The sequence below is a fragment of the Centropristis striata genome, chromosome 12, assembly GCF_030273125.1.
Source record: "Centropristis striata isolate RG_2023a ecotype Rhode Island chromosome 12, C.striata_1.0, whole genome shotgun sequence".
NCBI lineage: Eukaryota > Metazoa > Chordata > Actinopteri > Perciformes > Serranidae > Centropristis > Centropristis striata.
In genome coordinates, this window is record NC_081528.1 from 21,174,510 (window position 1) to 21,198,288 (window position 23,779).

General features: G+C 36.5%; 1 protein-coding gene across 1 annotated transcript; it reads right to left on the reverse strand.

The window, feature by feature from the left end:
* Window positions 1-3,606: 3,606 nt before the first annotated feature.
* Window positions 3,607-22,813, reverse strand: LOC131982230 (endothelin receptor type B-like). Its single transcript, XM_059346828.1, has 8 exons — window positions 22,604-22,813; window positions 12,642-13,170; window positions 10,465-10,577; window positions 9,165-9,369; window positions 7,136-7,285; window positions 6,336-6,469; window positions 6,124-6,232; window positions 3,607-3,925 (listed from the first exon to the last, which is right to left on the reverse strand). The coding sequence occupies exons 2-8, from the start codon at window positions 13,032-13,034 to the stop codon at window positions 3,785-3,787; spliced, it is 1,245 nt and encodes a 414-aa protein (XP_059202811.1). The 5' UTR covers window positions 13,035-13,170; window positions 22,604-22,813; the 3' UTR covers window positions 3,607-3,784.
* Between the last annotated feature and the right edge of the window lie 966 nt (window positions 22,814-23,779).

Here is a 23,779-nt window from a genome sequence, read left to right on the forward strand (position 1 = left end):
ATTCACAATTTTACCTCTCACATTCACAATTTTACCTCTCACATTCACAGTTTTACCTCTCACATTCACAATTTTACCTCTCACATACACAATACTACCTCTCACATTCACAGTTTTACCTCTCACATTCACATTTTTACCTCTCACATTCACAATTTTACCTCTCACATTCACAATTTTACCTTTCATATTCACAATTTTACCTCTCACATTCACAATTTTACCTCTCACGTACACAATACTACCTCTCACATTCACAATTTTACCTTTCATATTCACAATTTTACCTCTCACATTCACAATTTTACCTCTTGCATTCATAATTTTACCTCTCACATTCACAATTTTACCTCTCACATTCACAATTGTACCTCTCACGTACACAATACTACCTCTCACATTCACAATTTTACTTTTCATATTCACAATTTTACCTCTCACATTCACAATTTTACCTCTTGCATTCATAATTTTACCTCTCACATTCACAATTTTACCTCTCACATTCACAATTTTACTTTTCATATTCACAACTTTACCTTTCATATTCACAATTTTACCTTTCATATTCACAATTTTACCTCTCACATTCACAATTTTACCTCTCACATTCACAATTTTACCTTTCATATTCACAATTTTACCTCTCACATTCACAATTTTACCTCTCACATTCACAATTTTACCTTTCATATTCACAATTTTACCTCTCACATTCACAACTTTACCTCTCACATTCACAATTTTACCTCGCACATTCACAATACTACCTCTCACATTCACAATTTACGTCTCACATTTACAATACTACCTCTTGCATTCACAATTTTACCTCTCACATTCACAATTTTACCTTTCATATTCACAATTTTACCTCACATACACAAAAAATGTGTGTTTGTGGGAGGTAAAATTGTGAATGTGAGAGGTATTGTTTGTGTATGAGAGGGAAGAATGAATTACGGCCCATGCGGCCCCTCATGCTTCTCCTTCCCTTCCTTTGCTGGCGCTTGGAGCATATTTTGGCATATTACAGCTACTTGTAAATCAGTGTAATTGCTTGAAACCAAGAATAACAAAACAGGGACCCACTCAGACAAATTGCTTCACAGTACTTCTAGAAGTCAAAACTCAACAGGGAACCTTAAATGTCCACAGACACATGTAAATATTGCGTCAGCAACTATGAGAAGGCATCAGTAGTGACCAGAAGTGACCTTAAAAACAGGCATTATACTTAGGTAAATAACTCAAACAGCACAAATGCTATAAAATAATATTTATTATGGCAAACTCTCAACAAATAAGTACAGTATAAATGTCATTTAAAACACACAGGCCAGTATTCACATTACATTTGATCGTCAACCTCAAAAAACCTCTGAAAGCTTCCGGTACAAAGTCCCCTCTAGATATAGCTACAAGCAGCATAATAAGAGTAATTGAGTCACATACTGCTTGACCAGTGAATTGAGCACCCTAATACGGCTGCAATGGAAATATTTTGTCCTAACATTTTCTCTTATATATTACATAAATCAAATCTATTTAAAAAGCTTCAGTGTGAACAAACACCATGTCTGGTTTTTCAGCACAAATTTGGTTTTGAAGGAGGGAACATTTGCTCATTGCTCTGATACAGAAACTATGTATATATATGTGAGGTTTCCACAGGCCATCTGTGCAAGCAGCTCATTATGACCCATGTTAACATTTGTTTTTTGGCAGTGACCTCGAGTGGCTGTAGTAAGTGTGACTGGTGTAAAGGTGGTGACTTAGTGTAAAGAGAGAGAAAGTCCACATAGATAAGGCTCAGGATGGAAAGATGGGTCAAACAAACACATGAGACAGCTGTTCATTTCCCACAAAAAACACAATTCAACGATGACTTATTTTAACTTGCGTACTAGTGTTGTTACAATACTGGAATTAAAAACTGAAAAATATTAATGTTCAATACCGTTTCAATACCAGGGGGAAATTTACATAATTTAAAGGACTTCAAATTTAATATTTTTTAATAAAAGATAACTATAACAGGGCTGTAGCATGACATTAATGACTTATTTTCTTGGCTAGTAGCAGAAAACAGCAGAATGACTGTAGTAAACACTAACAATAATTAACACTTTTTTACATTGATGAATCTGTCGGAGAGAGAGCAGAAAGCAGATAAATACAAGTATCGAAACTGTTGAAAATGAGTACAGAAACTGTTTCAAATATTCAGTAACGATATTAACACTGCGACTGTTTCACAAGGTTAAATATATGTTGTATTGAGAGTCACTGGCAAACGACCTATTCTGTCATTATGGTATGAGAATGTCAGGATGTACTGAGAGCCAAAAATAATTCTGTATCATGCTTGTATCACCACTATATGATCTGACGAAAAACTTTGCTTCATTTAGGTTTGCCTCCAACAAGTTGTTCTAAAAAAGTTTTTTTCATGTGATGGCATCACAAGTTACCTCCAGCTACAGACGTTCTGACTATAAAGTTATAAAAAAATCAGGAACACTTTTCTGTTCCCATGCTGCAGCCCACATTTTGATTTTATTCCTTATGAGATGCTTCTGTTGAGCACATCTCTCTTTCACAACTGATGTTCTTTAAATACCTGGATTATATTTCACTGAAAGGACTAACATATCTAAATAGTTCCTACAACCTTTATATAGTTAAGGAAATGTTATCGCCACCAAAAACATTTACTTCTTGGAAAACTAGCTGTACAAGATATCTTATTCCTACTGAAAGCTTTTAAAAGCTTACATTTAAGAAAATTTCCAGCCGCAGGAACATCTTTGAAACATGACCGCTCACTGACGGAGGTGAAATATTTGGAAAATAATAAACATTCAGGTCATGTTGAAAGGTTAAACAAGTTTCATGTGTTATTTTCTTAGAAAAATAGACCCTACGTTGTAAGACAAAGGTTATGACTTTATACAGAGTGAAAACATGTATAAAAGCATGAATACTGCAATCATAATAATAATAATAATAATAAAAGTACTAATAAAAGACTTCTTCTGTTTAGCATGACGGGAATCATCTGGTGTGTGTCGGACAGCAGCTGGCCTCCACATGACTTGAAGCAGATTTCCAGATAAAAGATTTCCGATGATTAGCTCTCGGCATTACAGTGGGGCCCATTTTGCTCTGGTGATGTCACCGGGGCACATGGGCGTTGGGGAGCTTAGCAACAGTATGCAGTTGATTGTCAGATAATCAGCTGTTGATTGTGGTTATATGCAGAGTCACACTCATGCATTTTTAGTTTAAAAAAAAAAAAACCTTTTGGAAAAACACTCCTTCCAGTTTCTCTGTGAGGTATTAAAGCTACAACAGGTATCAGAGCTGTTATTCTTACATGAAGCACTAAGGCTGGATATAGTCCTACGTCTGCAGTCTGCTTATAATAATCCTGAACATAAATTTACATGTGGCTTTAATAATCATTCTTTTTAAATGTATCAACCATGTCGGTCCACTGAGACTTTGAGTCCTGTTGGAGTATAAACATGTCTATGTAGCCTTGGTCCCATCGGAAGTTACTATCACAGCCTGAACAGGTACAGTCCTGTTATCATTCATCAGTTTAGGTCCATCCTTTTTTCAATCAGAGTCCTGTGAGTCCTGTAGTTGTGACTACTTTGCTCCATTTCTCCCTCCTCACTGGTCTGTTGGCAGTGGCAGCTGTTTCTCCCTGATGGGAGCTGATGGGAATACGAGTTTGGCTGAAAATGTGAATGAGTGTGTGTGTGTATGTGTGGGTCTATGAAGAGCTTGTGTATTTCTGACTGGAGCGGGAGCTGGAGCGGTCTAGTCCGTTCCCGTGACAGGAGCCCTTCCAGCGTCCTCCTGAACCTCGTTCATCCAGCGGAGATGTTCTGTAGCACCAGCAGCACAGGCAGGACTGTGGGGCAAAAACACACAATGATTTGCTTTTTCTTGACTGTGTTTTCTAATAATACTCTGCTGGACCCCAAATAGTTGATGATTACATCTCAGGAACCTGCTTCAATTACCAGTCTCACAGTGGAATAGTTGTAGTGGGTGGATATTGTGTTTTTTAAACAAGGGATCATACCATTCAGGCAATACGGGGGTGCAGAATATCTGATTTTACATGTTTTCTCACCATTAATCATGATATATATAGTCAATTTTGGAAAAAAATCACTGCATGGTAGACATTATCCAAGTCTGCAGGATCATCACAGCCTCAAAAAGGAAGCATTAGCTTCAAAAAGAATACAATCAGAGCATTCACATGAGACTCTTGTACTAGCAGGGGGTATTTTATTTTGTGCGGGCAGTACATTTTACATTTTTATCCTATTTTTAATTTATTTTACATTATTGCATTTTACTGTTCTATTGTTTACTACATCTCTTTGTATTGTGTTATCTATTTATTGTTTGTGCAGCACTTTGGAAACCTTGTGTTTGCCAAAATTGTGCTATATAAATAAAGTGGATTGGATTAGATTGGATATTAGCCAGAAATTAGGATTTCTGGCTGGTTTCTCTTCCTCATTTTTTGTATGGTGAATTTCCTTTTATGCCCTGTCAGGAACACAGCCTCTGATTGGTGGAAACCAAAGGCATCATGGTGAATACCAATGGACGTCTAACAACAACGACAGGAAAATAGATACATTTTCAGTGTTCAGTGTTGCATTAATTATTATGGAATTATTTTAAAGTCGCCAAAAAGACACCGCAATTAAAGGCACAATAGTAGCTGTGAACCTGCTTCACTTTTCCAGCAGTTGGAGGTTGGAGGGCAGCGGAGGCATTTGCGGTTAACCGTAAAACTGCGGAGCAACATTGCTTTTTCACAACAGTCATAAAAACTCAAACTATGTCAAATGGCAGCTCTATGTCTTTCTGTTTCTGAATGTCTCTTCACTTTCCTGTCGTTTTCCTTCTGTCTGTGGATTGTTACAGCGGGGGGATTAAATTAGGCCTGAAAGCTCTATTTACAACCACAAAACCATCAAACTAAGTGAAATATTCTGTCTCCTCTGTTTCTGGTCAGTGGTGGAAGAAGTATTCAGATCCCTTACTAAAATAAAAGTACTAATACCACACTGTGAAATTACTCCACTACAAGTAAAAGTCCTGCATTCAAAACTTACTGAAGTAAAAGTACAAAAGTATCAGCATCAAAATGTACTTAAAGTATCAAAAGTAAAAAATTATGTAGAATGGACCCACTCAGACTGTTATTTATATTTTTAATTCATTATTAGATTAATATTATTATTATTGATTCATTTATGTAAGCAGCATTTTCCTCAAGATAGGGCTAATTTTACCAACTTAATATACTGTTAATGGAGCGACGCCTGCGAGCTAGTTCAGGCAGGCAACTCGAGCTGTGCTGCCATACACATGACATGCCCCACTCTTCATACATCCTCCAATAAAACACACCCTCTTTCCAATCTGGCGCTCTATTTAAGATGAGAGTAATCCTCGCTCTCCTCTGCCTGCCTATGCTGCTGCTACATCTGTACTGCCGCTTGCTTTCTCAGTCCCACCACCACCCCAGCATCCACCTGTAGGCTCCGACTGGGGGATTTATTGCATCACTCCTCAATACCTCATGTGACTGCTGAGGAGTGATTTAGTCGGAGCCTAGACGCCAAATCTAATCTATGTTTATTGTCCAATAAACACATTTTGTATCACGTGAGTTGTCTGACTGAAATGAGGTTTAATTGAAAATCACTTTAAATTGATCTTGATTTTCTTGTCAAAAGTAACTGAAGCTCTCAGCTAAATGTAGTGGAGTACAAAGTACAATAGTTACCTTAAAATGTATTGGAGTAGAAGTAAAAAGTTACATAAAATGGAAATACTCAAGTAAAATGCAAAAAATATAAAGTAGCTTGAAATTGTACTTAACTACAGTACTTAAGTAAATGTACTTAGTTACATTTAGACATTTAGTTGTTTCTGCTATTTTTCTATAGCTAAATGAAGCGTAAACAGAGAAGGATCAATGAGATAAAAAGACATGATTTGACTATCAGTACACCATAGGCAAGACTTAGGACAACCCAAACAACACCATATAATTATAGCCAGTGTGTGCCCTCTTACCTGGAAGCAGTTTTTAAACTTCTGGCTGACAAAGTAGAGGGCAATCGGGTTTATGCAGGAGTTTAGGGAGGCCATGTTGATGCCTATGTAATCCATCACTAACAGGAAGCTGGCGGGGGAAAGGGCAAAGTTTACATTAAGGACTGCAGGAAGTCACAGAGCGGAGAACAATGGTCTCTCATGACGTTTGCAGTGCATTTGCGTCTCGCTACCTGAGCAGTTCACATCTGTTAGGGTCATTCTGGTCATAGATTGTTTTCTTCAGAATACGGCTGAGATGAAGGGGCAGCCAGCAGAGAGCGAAGATCAACACCAGGCAGAACACGGTCTTCGCTACTTCCCTCCGCTACACACACACACACAGACACACAGACACACACATACACACACACACACACACACACACACACACACACACACACACACACACAAAAGACAAATTTAGATGCTGATGAGTGTTTTTGTCTTCACAAGTCTTATCAGATCCTCAGATTCTTTACTTCAGTAAAAGTACTAATACCACACTGTGAAATTACTCCACTACAAGTAAAAGTCCTCCAGTATCACTATCAAAATGTACTTAAAGTATCAAAAGTAAGTATTCGCTATGCAGAATGGACCCACTCAGATTGTTTTATATATTCTAAATATATTATTACATTATTTGTATTGATGCATTTATGTAAGCAGCTTTTTAATTTAATCAAGATAGGCCTCATTTTAACTACTTAATATACTGTTAAGAGGTTTAATTAAAAAAAAAACATCTTATCACTTTAAATTTATTATGATTTTCATGGCAAAAGTAACTAAAGCTGTCAGCTAAATGTAGTGGAGTAAAAAGTACAATATTTGCCTGTAAATGTAGTGAAGTAGAAGTATAAATTTACATAAAATAGAAATACTAGTACAAGTACAAGTACCTCAAAATTGTAGTTAAGTACAATACTTGAGTAACTGTACTTTCCACCACTGGTTACAGTAGATCTGAAGGAGTCATTTGCACATTTACCTGCTTCATGTGGTCGTTGAGGGCGATGCGCATGCCTTTTTTGCGACTGAGCATCTCACAGGACATGAGTGTGTAGAAGATTCCTGTGCAGGCCAATGGGAAGCAGAAGTAGAAGCCAAACAGCCACCAGTCTTTCACATCCTGGTAGAACTGGGAAAAGGAATAAGTTCAACAATTAGTATAGTGTTATATATGTTTCTTCCATACATTGTACAAAGATTTAAAGCAGTAGTGAAGATTTTTCTTTAAGCAAATGTGAGTTAACTCACTATAACCTAATGAGGTATCACACTCATGACTGAGCTTTTGGCCCACTGATAAAAGCCTTTTCATTTACTATATTTTGAAACAAATTTATAATTGTCTTGGATTGGATTTTTCATTTCATTGTGAATTTTTGTATTCAAATTCAGTTAGTTTTAATTCGTTTTTTAGAGTGAGTCTGGGAGTTTCTATTAGTTGTTGTTGTTTTTTTTGTTTGTTGAAATGCTTAGTTTTAGTTTAGTTTTTATTAGTTTTAGTTGTTTTCTAATGGGGGTATTTGTTGGGTGCGAGACTCAAAAAGGTCAGAATAAATTTTGCCTTTATTTCCTTTTATTATCCATCTGAGCCCCAATAAGGTTATTAACTCTCTTAGCTCTGAGTGTTTTGAATTTTGGTTTGACTGAAGTGCTGAACTTTTTGAAGACGATCGACTCACATAGTCGTGTAACAACTCAGTCTCAATAAACACATAAACATATCCTGTATGAAAAAAAGTTGACAAAGACTAAAACGATGGACATTTTCGCTTTAATTTTAGTTAGTTTTAGTTATTTTTGTAACCACGCAATACAGTTAATTATTGTCTTTTTAAAAACTCCAGTTTTTATTTTCATTTTAGTTAAGGGATTTTTTTTTTCAATTCTAGTTTTCGTTACCTATAATAACCTTGTTTTGAACTGGGTGTGTGTGGGGACATTCCTGGGTAATACCAGCAGCAGGACACAGCAAGTGGTTGGTCCGCTAACAGACTCACTATTTAACTCGTGTGTGAAGTGGCGTACTGTTTTTATCTATGGCTGAACAGACAAAGTAAAGACTGATAATTACAGATGATGAACATTTTAAAATAAGTGTAAAAAATACCACTTATTGCCACAGGTGTCGCCAAAGAGAATAAAACGGAGATCTTCAAAAAGCAATGAAACTGATGTTGCACATTATCTGCTACTTTTGCCCTTATTATTGGCATTTTTTAGTCAGAGATTTCTGAACTGAACAACAGGACTTCCAATAGACACAAGATCTAAATTCTATTTTAATAATAATATGTATATATTTCGTTATCATTATCATTATCATTATCATTATCATCATTTGATCTTATCTTACTGGAACAATATTTTGATCATAAAACTGATGCTGCAGATGTCAGCAAGTAAACCATTTCTTTAAAGATTGATATATATTTAAATACAATGCCATATTTCAAAAATGCTAAAAGGCAAAAAAACCAAAACATTAAAAAACATTAAAAAACTAAACAATTTAATTTCTGCACAATGTCAAAACATTAACATTTGTAATTCAATAAAGGAATAACATTCAACAATAACATTTTTTATACTACCACACAACTTTTTGCTGTGGCAGTTTCTGAATTCTGTCTTTATGTTTCATCTACACCATGTCCTGCGATCCAGAACCTTCTGGATTAGATGAATTTAAAGTATCCACATATTGGAATTTGTTTGCTTGCTATGCAGCTTAATAAACAAATGTTATCAGTTACTTTCTAATAATTTCCATGCCTTGTTTATGGATTGTATTACGCCTTTTGGATAGTAACTTGTTGGCAGAGTTTAAAAGAAATTAAATAAATAAACAGATTAAGTGTATTATTGTGGTTCCTGCACAGTTTGTAACATCAGTTACAGGTTGTGCAAAATCAACACTTTTTTAAAAGAGAGACCGCAACTGGTGGGCAGGATATTTTGTCTGTCTGAAGTCACAAGCAATCCCTGCTCCTGTTGAATGATGTTGCTACCTTCATAAAGCTGGTTGTCTGTTCTGGGTGCAGCAGACACACACGCAGCTTGTTGCCTCTATACGGCAGCTCCAGCATGTCGAAAGCCAATGCCTCGGGGACAGCGAGCGCCACGGCAACCAGCCAGATCAGAGTCACCTCCACTGCTTTCCACAGAGGGATCCCCATCCCCTTCACACGGCTCCATGATGTCACTGCGTGGTAGCTGCATAAACACACAGAGATGCAATAGCTCCTTTTTAGCGCTCATGTTGTGTGTTTCAGTGAGAGTGTGTGTGTGTGTGTGTGTGTGTGTGTGTGTGTGTGTGTGTGTGTGTGTGTGTGTGTGTGGTGGAAACTAACTAAGTACATTTACTCAAGTACTGTACTTAAGTACAATTTTGAGGTAAACTTGTACTTTACTTGAGTGTTTCCATTCTATGTAACTTTATACTTCTACTCCACTACATTCAGAGGCACATTTTGTAATTTTTACTCCATTACTTTTAGCATGATCAAATTAAAGTTATTATTTTTATTTCTAATTAAATCTTATAACATTATATTAAGTAATTAAATGATCCCTGTCTTCACAAAATGAAGATAAGATAAGATAAGATATGACTTTATTTATCCTGCAGTGTAGAAACTTAGTTGTCATAGCAGCTCAAGATACAGACACATAGATATAGAAGACAAAATAAGAAAAAAATATATATAAAAATAAGACATATACATACATTCTATACACATTCTATACCTACATTTCTTCTACTTGGCATTCATTATTAATATATATTCTTGTGTTGTTTGTTTTCCTGAAACTGCATTTTACAGATATTGCACATTGGAGACAAAATATTTTAGCATGTTAAATAGGTTAAATAGGTTGTTGCATGTAGTAGTATGAAGATCAATGAATAAATACATTTAAATATATGCAGAGATATACACAGTATAGTATAATTGGTATATGACAAATATAAACGATGCTTACATTAAAGCATCAATACAAATAATCTAATAATATATTTGGAATATATAAAACTATCTGAGTGGGTCCATTCTGCATAACGAGTACTTTTACTTTTGATACTTGAAGTATATTTTGATGCTGATACTTTTGTACTTTTACTTCAGTAAGTTTTGAATGCAGTACTTTTACTTGTAGTGGAGTCATTTCACAGTGTGGTATTAGTACTTTTCCTTAAGTAAGAGACCTGAATACTTCTTCCACCACTTCTTTAAACTTAATTTTGGACATTTAAGGTTCTTACAACAGTGAAGCATTACATTAAATGTAGAGTAGGAGTCTACTCACCGGTCCACACTGAGGGCACACAGGCTGAGCACGGTGATTCCCACCGAAGCTTTCTGGATGAACGGCATCAACTTGCAGACGTAAACACCGAACGGCCAGTCCTCAGCTATCAGCTGTAGAGAAAAGTAATGGAAGCAGACAGAGAAGAAAGACATTGTAATTAAAGCATCCCTTGTGTATACACGTGGACAGACATGTTTGAGGTTTATGTTGTGGTCCTGTCTTCCATTAATACTACAGCAGCCAGCCAGAATAAATAACTCCACCTCAGCACTCAAATTCATCTTCCAGGGATTACAAATTCAGCATCTGGATAACGTCTTCAACACATCAGACTACACAATTGATTAACTTGGAGTTCTTTGTACTTGCCAGCCAGCTGTTAGAAATCTACATCGCCAGCATCCCAAAGTTGTATGAGATGTTTAAGACTAAGACTAAGATTAAGTCAGAAATTCAGCAATTCCTGTTTGTCATTAAAATGAACATACATTTACTCTGAACAGGTCACCATTACTTTAATATGCAGGAGCTTTAAAGGAGAGCTTAAAATAACCATTTGTATATCAATTGCTCACACTTTTACCTTTTTTTTCCTCAGAAAAAGAGTAAAAAAAAAACCCCAGAGAGAACTGAAGTAATAAACCCTGTCCTCTAAAAACCCCTCCTGTGTCATTTGTACTTTCTCCCAGGGCATGGGTATCTGTTTGAGTAAACAAAAGCCAGTGCTGCTATTTGAAGTTACGTAACTTAACTTCGAGCTTTTTGTCTTTTTACTACTAATTTTTTTGAGAATGTTTATACTTCAATCTGATTTGGAACTGAAACAGTTATTTATGCTTTCGTCAAACCCTCCACACTTCATTGACAAAATCACTAATTTTACCCGTGGCTTGTCATAACATTATCGCAGCCTTGTCCTCTTTCTGTTGTTTGTGTTATAGTGTCACTTTTGGACCTGAACTACTGTGGCGTAAACAGAAATATTTTCTGTGCTGTGATATGTAATGCTGACTGAGCTCTGGTAATCACTTCTCGTTACCATTTCTAAAACCTGTAAAAGAAAGCTGATAGAGTCAGCTTTTAACAATTAAAAAAAGATATTTACACATCTGTTAACAGGCACGCTACTCTGTCCATACAAGTTCAGTCGAGTAAAATTGTCAGACAGTTTATGCTGTAGATTTAATTGAAAATGCATGTGCTTGGGAAGTAGTGAGCAAACACTGATTAACGAGATATTGTTTTGCTGTTCTTAAACAAAGCCCCCTTTACTTAATTTCATCAAGAAGTTTCTACATTTTCTGATTACTTTTTCTGCTTCGAGGCATGCAATTTAGGTGTGTGTGTGGTGGAGGGCACAGATAATATGACTCATGAATCAGAGACTATTACTCTGATTTGCCTAGATAAAATGCAGCACAGCATTGCAGCTTAAAGAACTTAAAAAGTAAATCCTTTTGATTTTGGAAAATAGAACAAGGTTTGCATGTTCTCTTCTGCATTTTTTTTAGGAATTGTCACACAGCTGTGGTTACGGTCCGGGTTGAACATTTGGCATTTCTACAAGGCCCACTGAATGGTTTCATGTCACACACACAAGTTAGGAAAACAAAGACCATGTTCTTCCTCAATTCTCAGCTCTTTAGTTGGTTTGCATCTGCTTTTATTGAGTTTTTTTCTCTTTTGTGTGAAGGGTCCCTTGTAGTCTAGGTGGAAAAGTCTGTTGAGTCTACACAAAAAAGGACAAAAGACACATAAATAAAGGAACAATCTGCAGGAAAAAAATGTATAAATGAACCCCAGCTAAAGACGGGTTGGGCCAAGACAGGCTTTGAAAACAGCTGACCCGTAACTGTGAAAGGCCAGCGCGGGGAAACTGCTTTTCATTAAGTCATGCTTAGTTACACACAGACCCAGTGATGGGAAATTCATTAATGTGTTTTGACATATTGTGTGAAATGTGTGATACAACAAGTTGAACTGTTGGATCGAGATTCAATATCATTTGCAAAAAAAACTGTATCTTATGATTTAATATTGAACCAATTTGATTTATTGGCTTGAGTTAAACATGAAACGTTATCACTTGAAAGAAAAACTCTTTGAACTACTACAAGGCCTAGTAGAAATCAACCACAGAGAGGAAACAGACTGAAAAAGACATATGTGGTCACCTTATAAACATTGATGGGGATGGCGATGATGATATAAAGCAGGTCTCCCAGAGCGAGGCTGCCGATAAGGACGTTGGGTCCATTCCTCATGCACTTGTTCTTGTATATGATCCTGAGCAGCGTCGAGTTCCCGATGATCCCCACCACGAAGATCAGGCACGACACGATGGTGTTCACGTACTTGAAGGCGTGCTTGATCTCCGTGGGCTTTATGCACATGGGGGGGAAGGAGCCCCGTGGCCGGCCCAGCTGCGGCGGCGGCAGCGGGATGGAGGCGTTGTTCTTGGAGGGCTCTGAAGCTTCGGGGCTGCCCAGGGTGTCCCGGACCAACCGGGAGGCCGAGACCTCTGTGACCACCAGGAGACACAGCGCGGCGGCGACGACGGCCCTCATCCTCACACAGTACAGGCACTCAGCAGTCTACAAACACTCGTTTAAAGCCACTCACACACACACATGTTCACACACATCCACGCATCGGGCCTTGCTCGGAGCTGGGCGGCAGGGGTCTCACTCTGATTCCTGCTTCCTGCAGAGAAGAAATATGAATCATCAGCACACACAGTTGCATGTATTTGCACCAAGTATGATCATAATTATCTTTTTTTATTGTTTGTGGCATCATAAATACTTCACACTGAAGGACTGAAACATAATTTATCATCCATTACTGAGCAGATAATCTCATCATAAGACCACCGTGTCATAAAGTCATTGAGAGGATTCATGGCCATATAAAAATCTCTAGAATCCGCCCATACTTTGGCTTTGACTAATGCCACAAAAAGAACTAACTAATAACAAGAAACATTTTCTATATTGTTGTTCTCTGCCCTTTAAGTGTAGACAACATTGCCTCGTCTACCACATAATTAAAGGGGAATTTCTGCGTTTTTTTTTTTTTCAATCTGAACCATATTTTCCCATGTTTTCGTGCCTGAGTGACTGATGGGGAAAACAATTTTTTAAACTGGTCCAGTATTGAGAGAGAGAGAGAGAGAGAGAGAGAGAGAGAGAGAGAGAGAGAGAGAGAGAGAGAGAGCTCTGAAAGTGCTTGTGTTTGCCACTGACAGGCTGAAATCAGTATTATAAGTGTCTGAGTTTTCTACTGAAATCAAGCAAGAGGTAACTTGTAGCAGGAAGAGTTTAGTTGTGTTTGATTTTGAAGGAAAACAACTTACTTAAGTAAAAGTACTAATACCACACTGTGAAATTACTCCACTATAAGTAAAAGTCCTGCATTCAGAACTTACTGAAGTAAAAGTACAAAAGTATCAGCATCAAAATGTACTTAAAGTATAGAAAGTAAAAGTACTCGTTATGCAGAATGAACCAACTCAGATTGTTTTATATATTCTAAATATATTATTGGATTATTATTATTGATGCATTTATGTAGGCAGTGTTTTAATTTTGTAAAGATTAATTTAACTACTTAATATAATGTTATAAGATTTAATAAAAATAAAAAAGTCCAGTCATTTTAAATTGATAATTTTTTCATGTTAAATCTCGACCTGTAAAGTAACTAAAGCTGTCAGCTAAATGTAGTGGAGAAAAAAGTACAACATTTGCCTCAAAATGTAGTGGAGTAGAAGTATAAAGCTACATGAAATGGAAATACTAAAGTAAAGTACAAGTACCTTAAAATTGTACTTAAGTACAGTACTTGAGTAAATGTACTTAGTTACTTTCCACCATTGGTGACTTGGAGCAGGAAGGTTGAATGTGGAAGAGAAGTTGAAAAGTTTAGTTGTGTTTGAGTAAAGACTTTGAAGAAAAACAGTGGTTCAAGTTTGTGCATTTCCCAATTGTGCCAAAACTTTGTGTAGCTTCAAAGAGTCCCACGGCCGACATGTGAGTGAACAGTCTTGCTCTTAAACCTTCTCGTGAGTATTTCGACTGGACGACTGCTGGGGAAAAAATCGTAAAACCAAAGCACATCATCTCAAATAAAAAACATGCTGTTCCAAGAGTTGAGAGACCTGCTGCAGACAGACAGGCTAAGGTTATTCACTTTAATCATTGTGTTGACTGTGTTGTCATCAGTGCACACTTAATGGCAGGATCACGGCAAATTCTACATCTGCCCATTATGTTGTCATACACATAAAAATCTGAGCCTTTCAGTGGCGCTCTTGCTCGATACTGGACCAATTTCAAAAATTGTTATCCCCATTAGTCACTTAAACACAAACACATGGGGAAATAGGGTCCAGGTTATAAAAAATACCTTCATTTCCCTTTAAGTAGATGGCATTTCTTTGCATTGTTCTGACATGAAAGTGGTTATGGGTAATTTACAAGTGCCCTTCTTCAAGCCTTTGAAACCTAAGATAACTGAAGTTCACCTGATGGTTTTCTTCCAACTTTGTCTCTCCACACTGGATCAGGTTTGGTTTGAGGCCTCTGCACAGTGTCCATGTGTTGTAATCTAGTTGGCATGTATAAATCTATCTATAGTCCATTTGATCAAGTTTTGCAAAGACCTTCCAGCTTGTTAAACTATCACAGATTTATATTGAACTGAGAGCAAAAGCATCCACACATCGGGGAGCTCAGCATCCTTGAGCCTGATGTGTTTGTCAGGCAGCTTACATGTAATGTTCAAAGAGTTTAAGTATGAATGACACAGTTAATTCAAACAAGCCTGTTTGGAAATTAGTGTTAAAATCAGTTTTATATTCACATTTTTTAAAGGTGAAACACTACAGGAAATTGATTTTGAGATTTTGGGCTATTTTTTACTTCCATGACATTCTTCTTTCAGATTAGTGGAAAGAAAACATCCAAAATACACATTTAGGAGATTATTTTTATACACTTTTTTTATTTGTGTCGGTATATTGAACATAGAAATACAAAAAAATGTCTTATTGTAAGTAATCAACTGGAGAAGTTTCATTCTGATATCAATTTAACATTTTTACCCTGTTAACTGGTAGCTTCCTGCAAAATGCATGCTATTTTACAATTCATATATCTTTTTCTCAAAATTAGTTTTTTTCTCAAACTCAGTAGCACTTACACCAAACTTTCCAGTTTCATTATTCTCTATATACTGAAGGTTTTTACAGAGTGGTTTGTTCATATATAATTCATAGCCTGATTAATAGAACATTTTTTAAAATAATAATACTAATTTTTTAATCATTCCCCTCTGTGAAGTTATTGCATCGAATATGTCAGCAAAATGAAACAAGAATTTAAACCTGGAATTATTAAATTCAGATTTCTGTTTGGGAAATGTATGTAAGAAAGCACATATTTTGTAACATAATACCCCATTTTCATATTTAAACATGCAATTTCAGAAAACTTTTGATACAAAAACTATTTTCTTAATATAAGTTATCAACTGGGGAAGTTTCATAGTGAAATCTATTAGTTACATTTTTTTTAACCTATTCACCTTTAGTGTCACCTTAAATGATTAAACTAGCATGAAAGCATGAAAATGACGGCACATGTAAACATCACTACTACACTGCAAATGTGGAGAAAGAATTCTAAAATAAAAGAGAGGAGGTGAATTGAACAGTCGAAAAGACAAATGGAATAGTGATAACTGAGGTCAGAGGTTCGCTGAGGACCAGCTTTTCTGTGTCGTGTGTGTGTGTGTGTGTGTGTGTGTGTGTCAGATAGTTACTCTCCCTCACAGCCGACCCTCACTGCTCTGAGTCTTTCAACAATCATGTGTACCCCACAGAATGCCCTGGGGCATCTCTTGAGATGAATGGGCTGATTGATGATGGCGGCAATAACTGCAGATACACGCTATCAGAGTGTACAATCACACACACACACACACACACACACACACACACACACACACACACACCTCTCCATCTCTGAGTGGATGTGTAAACCTCTTGGCACCATGATTTGGAAAGGCAAAGTTTTGGGGACAAATGCTTAGTGTACTTTTAAATAATCACTTCAAAGAACTTACAGAAAAATGAATGCCTCCCCAATTAGACACCACACACACACACACACACACACACACACACACACACACACACACACACACACACACACACACACACAAACTCAACTGACATTTATCTCCAAAACACAGAGGCTCATTCTGTTCAAACACACAAAGACACAAAGTCACATGGATGAACTCACACACAAATCACAAGAAATCAGTTTGAAAAATCCGTCCTTACATATCCTCTGTATCATGTGAATAATGTCTTTGTTTTGTAAAAAACATGGTCACTCGTTAGACCGTGTCAGAACAGTCGGATTTAATTGGAAAGCTGTGTTATGACCGAGCCGATCCTCTTAATCTAATAGATTTGACTTGAGAATCCATCTCTGACCTCTTGCTCCGCTGGCTTCGCTTCTTAGAAAGAAGGATGTGGAATGTTGGCAAGCAGCAAGGTGAAAGCAGAGGGGGGAAAATTAGCTGTCCAGAAAAAGTATGTTTTGCAGTGGATTTGGAGCATAAGAAATGAGAAAAATGTGTTACAATGTGCAACACAACCTCACAATTGAGATGAATGATCTCCTGTGCAGCTTGGAAGAACAATAGGAGGAAAAGGAAAACACAGGGAAGGAAAAGTCTGAAGAGGGAATAGAGTGAGAGCTGAGGTAGTACGCATGAGAGGACTCGAGTCATGAAAGTGGACCTGAAGCCAGGGAAAGACACAGATTGTAAAATTGATTATTTTTAAAAGGAAAAAATGAGAAACATGTCCAGTATTTAGAGGTAAAAACTGAAAAAAATGCAATGCTTAATGCATTAATCAGTGTGGTTTTATAAGCTTGCATGACTATAAAACCACACTGATTATCTCTCTGCATCAGAATTTAACATATTCTTGCATCTATTTAGTTTCCATGGTGAGAAAAGTACTGTATTGTTAAAGTACTACATGTAAAATTATACCCGGTGTATAGCTGACATTCAGACAGTGGTGGAAGAAGTATTCAGATATTTTACTTAAGTAAAAGTACTAATACCACACTGAAATGACTCCACTACAAGTAAAAGCCAAAAGCCAAGTACAAAAGTATCAGCATCAAATGTACTTAAAGTATGAAAAGTAAAAGTACTTGTTATGCAGAATGACAGTAAGGGCTCAAGTTAGGGCTCATATTAAATACTAAATATACTGTCATGTGCTTTTTATTTATATTAATCATTTTAAATTGATCATGTTTTACATGTTAAATCTCTACCTGAAAAGTAACTAAAGCTGCAGCTAAATGTAGTGGAGTAGAAGTATACAGTTACATAAAATGGAAATACTCAAGTAAAGTACAAGTACCTCAACATTGTACTTAAGTACAATCCTTGAGTACTTTGTTACTTTCAAGCACTGCATTAGAGCATATCCACTGTTCAGAGTCTGAGCAGGAATTGCCTCCACATGACTCTCATTCTCATTCCCAACTCATCACAAACTGATGCTTGGCTTCAACCCCTTGTTGTCACTTTTTATCAGATTTCAACAACAATGAGGGAGCGTGACTTCATTTTCCGGTCAGGACAGGCTTACTCTACTACTGTACATCTTTTAAATATTAGTTTAGTGCTATCTGAATGTTCTGAATGTTGTGTACAGCCACTTTAAGTAAAAGTACAGTAGTATTATGAACCCAAAGGGTGATATCCAGAAACACCCCAAACACAACAGCATAAAAACAAAGAGAAAATATAGGCCTGGGACAGGGTCTCTGCAAATAAAGACAGCAACACGTACTTTTCGTCGGTCATAAGTGATTAAGAGGGATTATGTCCGAGTCGAAAGACTTGCATAGTATACAGTTCTGTAGTTTAATCCATTGATTCTGGGATCAAGCCCCTCTGAAAAGGGGATTTGGACTTTCCTCGAATTGTTTCTTTTCTGTGAAATATTGGATCATTTCACCTCTTTTGAACTTTCCTCTCTGAACTTCTCACATGATTTCATTCAAACAGTATTTTGAGTGGAACCATATGAAAAGCTTAGTGGGGACATGTCTGTTTTAAGTATAAGATAAAAACTTATAGATGTCTGAAAGAAGACAGTGGGCCCCAACACTGATTATAAGAAGCCACAAGCAAAAATGGTTGGGAAGCATATGTTTCCTCTTTAAAGCAGGCTAATCTCATAGATATAAGTAATGCAATGAAATAGGTGGAAATGTTGTCCAGTGAAGTTGCAATGTAGAATGTAAGACATGTAGGTTCCCTGTAGGGCGTGTGAAGGGTCAGGGCACGGCTGTTGTTATCTATGCAAGTACTTATTTTAACCCTAACCCTGTTTCTTTTCACTCATTTTGAATGTTATTAGCCCATTAAATGGCCATTACCCACCTACTATATGAGCAAAAGGTTATTACACCAATAAATAGTTGGTCCCAGCTACGTTAGGTTCAGGTGCCAAAACTATGTGGTTAAGTTTAGGAAATAACATCATCAGGATTAATAAAAAAGATCATGGTTTGGTTTGCTTTACATTACTGAACATCCAGTCACTTACATTCAAAGGTGGAATGTAACTAAGTACATTTACTCAAGTAATGTACTTAAATTTTGAAGTACTTTACTTGAGTATTCCCATTTTTTGTAACTTTATACTTCTACTCCACTACTTTTTGGGCAAATATTGTACTTTTTACTCCACTACATTTAGCTGACAGCTTTAGTTACTCTACAGGTTGAGATTTAACATAAAGAACATGATAAATTATTATAAAATTATAATTAAAAAACCCCCAACTCATAACAGTATATTAAGTAGTCAAAATGAGCCCTACCTTTTTACCAAATAATGAAACAAATGCTTATTACATAAATAAACTAATAATATATTTGTAATATGTAAAACAATCTAAGTGGGTCCATTCTGCATAACAAGTACTTTTACTTTTGATACTTGAAGTACATTTGATGCTGATACTTTTGTACTTTTACTTCAGTAAGTTTTGAATGCAGGACTTTTACTTGTAGTGGAGTAATTTCACAGTGTGGTATTAGTACTTTTACTGAAGTAAGAGATCTGAATACTTCTTCCACCACTGCTTATATTGTATAAAAATGAATTGTAAAGTTGTTATTTTTTCACACTTTTTCACTCCTGGGTGAAAGCCCTGTATTCAAGGAGCCATCTACCGCCCCAACCCAATCCTTACACGGACACTATTGCTCCTTATACAACATCACTTCCTTCTTCGCTCCTGTAATAATAATTACGGCCACTCGAGGTCAGCGTCTAACAATAAGCGCTGATTAGCAGTCCATTTAATGTGCTGATAACAGACTTCTAAACCTACTAGAAGGTAGAGCTGGCCACTTCTAACCCAACTGAGCTGATAACCACAAATAATATCCATTCAATCGCACAATAACGTCCACACCAGGGGATCTCTTTTGTAAACTTAACCAATTATTTCTGATTCACAACATTAAGAACATGATTAAATCAGTGACTGCTCATTTCTTGTGGGACATCATACACACAGCACTGCACAACCTTACATAAGAACTCATACAAACCTGTTCATGAATATATTGGTTTAAGAATATTTTCTAATTAATAAGCATATTATATGTTTTTATTGCAAAAACATAATTGGAACAGTAAGTACAGCTGTCAATATTCCTCTCGGAGGTGCAGTGGAGTAAACAGTCAAAATACTCAAGTTAAATAACTGAAAACTCCAAACTGAACTTGAGTACAACATTTGAATAAAGTACATAATTACCTGCCACTATAGTTTTGGTGTATAAAAGATACAAATCAAATATTAAACTATTATCCAGCACACTGACGCAATATTATATTCCTGCAACAAATCCTTTATGTCCGTGATTCTCAAAGTGAGATCTGTGGCACTGCTGAGAAGATTTCAGGTGAAATGTTATATATAAATGCAATAAAAGTTTTAGCCTACATTTATTAAGTCCTTTGACTTTCATCCACAAATTATTTTATAAACCTCATATTCATATTCAAGTCCGAGGCTACGTATATTATTTTTCTTGTTGATGATTTTATAAATGATCTTATATTTTAGATATTAGATTTATCTATTGTATATAATAAAAGAAAAATCTGAATTCATACTTTATTTAGCCTCTGTAAGCAGGAGGAATAAAACAATTTCTCCTGGTGTGTGTGTGTGTGTGTGTGTGTGTGTGTGTGTGTGTGTTAAAAAATAGTGTTTTTGATGAATCTGAGTCACAGATTTGTTAATTCTACTCTGTTTATTTTTGCACACGCAGTTTTCGGTGTAGTATTCATATTACAAGGTGTTCCTGTTATTTTGTCCCCCGTCTCCAGTTTGGAATAACAGGAACGCTTTATGGTCAAAACAGGAATGCTGCATATGAGTATAAGATATCACCAATGTAAATGCCATTACAATGTTGTTTTTAAAGAATAAAAAAACAACAACAGCTTGTTTCTGCTCCACTGAATCTATTAAACATGGTCTTGACAGTTAAACTTTATAGCCTCATTTCCAATTCTTTTATGTGTGAAATCCAGTTTTTCTGCCAGTTCCCTGGAGTTTAGTGGTCTCCTTCTTGAAAAGATCCCAATAAATCCTGTTAAATAAGACATGAAGCCAGTGAAGTTGACAAAGACTCATTCTTTTTTTCGCTGAACTTCACCGAGGGCAACAGTGTGCATACATCACGTTCATCTATCACTCCGCATGAGGCCAACACATGAGCTGTATATAGAAGCAGGTTGTTAAATTGAAAAAGTGTGCACACAGTGTGACTGGTATGGATATATATCGTCACTATCAGACTGTGATAACTGCAGCTGCAACGAAGCAGCCTTTCTATTTTCAACTGCATAACTGCATGAAAATGACACAGCCACGGTCTGAAAGCAACTCAGATCTCACACATCTGCTTTAAATAGCTTATAAAAGAAATAATTTATTATAAAACCAACTAGAGCAGAACAATAGACAGTTTAATGCCAGTGATAATGAACAGCAACACTTTAAAACAAGTGTTCACACCAAGTAATGTTTTACCAATGCATGACTCATAATTATTTAATACACCACTAGCAAATGACTAAGTTACTATGACTTTATGTGATTAAGGCTCAATACAGCAGATCATCAATTCAACAATGTTAATAGACACTTAGGCCTACTCTATAACCAAAATTTGCTGCATTCCAGTTACAGAAAAGTTTATTTCAGTGTGACGCATTTGCTCAGTCTCCTTGAAAGCAGGTTCTCATTCACAAATTAATCTGTTGGGGTTTTTTTATTTAAAAAAAAGAACATGATTCTGATTTAATGTAGCAGCATATACATGTTTGCATCTGTTTAAATTACATGGAGCTTAATATTTCTATGAGAATCTGTATTTAACTACATCAATTTCACCAATAAACATTCCTTAACTGGTGGTCTGTGAACTAATCCCATAAAGTCACTGTGACTTGATCATTTCATTAAAGATGCATTCTGCAGGAGTTCATGCATTAAATCATCACTAAGCCATGCATTAGTTCGACATTAGCGACCTACATAATATGTTTATAAATATATAAAGTGTTACTAATGAAACTCTACAGCATGTGAGCAAAAAGCAAACATATTTGATGTGCAAACTTCTAAGTTACTGAAAATGTGAAATGCTTCAAGATTAATAGACACCAGTTTATAAAACCACCAGTTGCAATTTAGCTAAATAAAACCCACAGAAAGATTCCACAAAAAGCAAGATAGAAAGATAGAAAGATAGATAGATAGATAGATGGATAGATAGATAGATAGATAGATAGATAGATAGATAGATAGATAGATAGATAAATAGATAGATAGATACATATATATGTTTCCTACAAAATAAAAGTTTCCACTACAGTTCAGAGTACATCCAAAGAGACGCAGCAGTATTGAATCATGTGGCTACAGCTACCTCTGAAAGTGCACAGACAAAACCACTCCTTTTCCACTCACAATTAAACTTTTTCAAGCTTTAAACTCACCGTGTCGCGCTGTTCTGTTGTGCTCAGGACCAGACTAAAGTTTCCCGGTCACTATTCCTGCAGAGTTCCACTAATCGGCCTGATGCTCGGTGAATAATTACGATTTGTTCGGTGAGTTCCAGCAGTGAAATTTCACGGTGTGCCCACTGTGTGTCCAGCTGTGCGCCACGATCCTGCGCTCCCGCTTCTCCAACTGCGCTCTGACGCACCGGGGGACGGTGCAGGCTTTTATAGTCACGCGCCGGGAGGCTGCAGAGACAGCCAATCACATCACAGCCACGAGCATCCTTCCCTCTCCGCTCCCAGGACGGCTCAAGGTTTTTATAGTCCTACTCTGCCAGAACATGTGCAGCGCTTCATAACTTTCACTTTTTCCAGCCATTTATAACACTTCTCTTGGATATTGTGCTGATGACGTGTACATGGAGCTGCACAGCTGAGATGAAAGAGGAGTTGTCTTGTCTTCCTAGCGGGCTGCTGTCATGGGAACTGTTGAGCCTGCAGGCTTCTGCCCTGCAGGATCTCACTTCAAAACACAAGATATACACGCTCCATGACATCTGCCTCCTCAGGCACTTATTAAAATCTACTCAGGTGGTCAGTGGGATGTTAAAGTTTCACCAAGTTGCACTAGAAGATATTTCACATAGGCCTGTTCTGCCCTACAAAGTCTAACTGCAGTAACTACGCAAAGGGTAAAACTGAGAAAAACTGCTTTAAAGTTTTTAAACTATATTCATTGGCCAGCCAAATGGGTTATAGGTAGGTAAGTGATATGACACACACATTTCTACATGTATTGATGATGTTATTTTTATGCTCAAAAATCATGATGATTTACTTGACCTTTGACCCCAAAAATGTAGTTACCGAATTCTTACTATTAAAACATTTTACAGCAAAACCAGAGTGCAGTAACTACAATGTTGTTTTATAAGTGTTTGACAACTCTATTTAAAGATTTGTGTATTTTAGACTTAATATGATAAAGTAATGTTATATGTTAGTCTTAATATCATTTAATCTCACTTTTTACTCAATCACTATCTAGATAATAATTTCCCTTTCAAATAAACTTATAATTTCTACTATTCTTGTCTTCACTATTCAACACAATGAAGAAATACAAGGCTGCACTGTCTCACAGTGGATTTTGTAGTTACTGCAATTTTTACA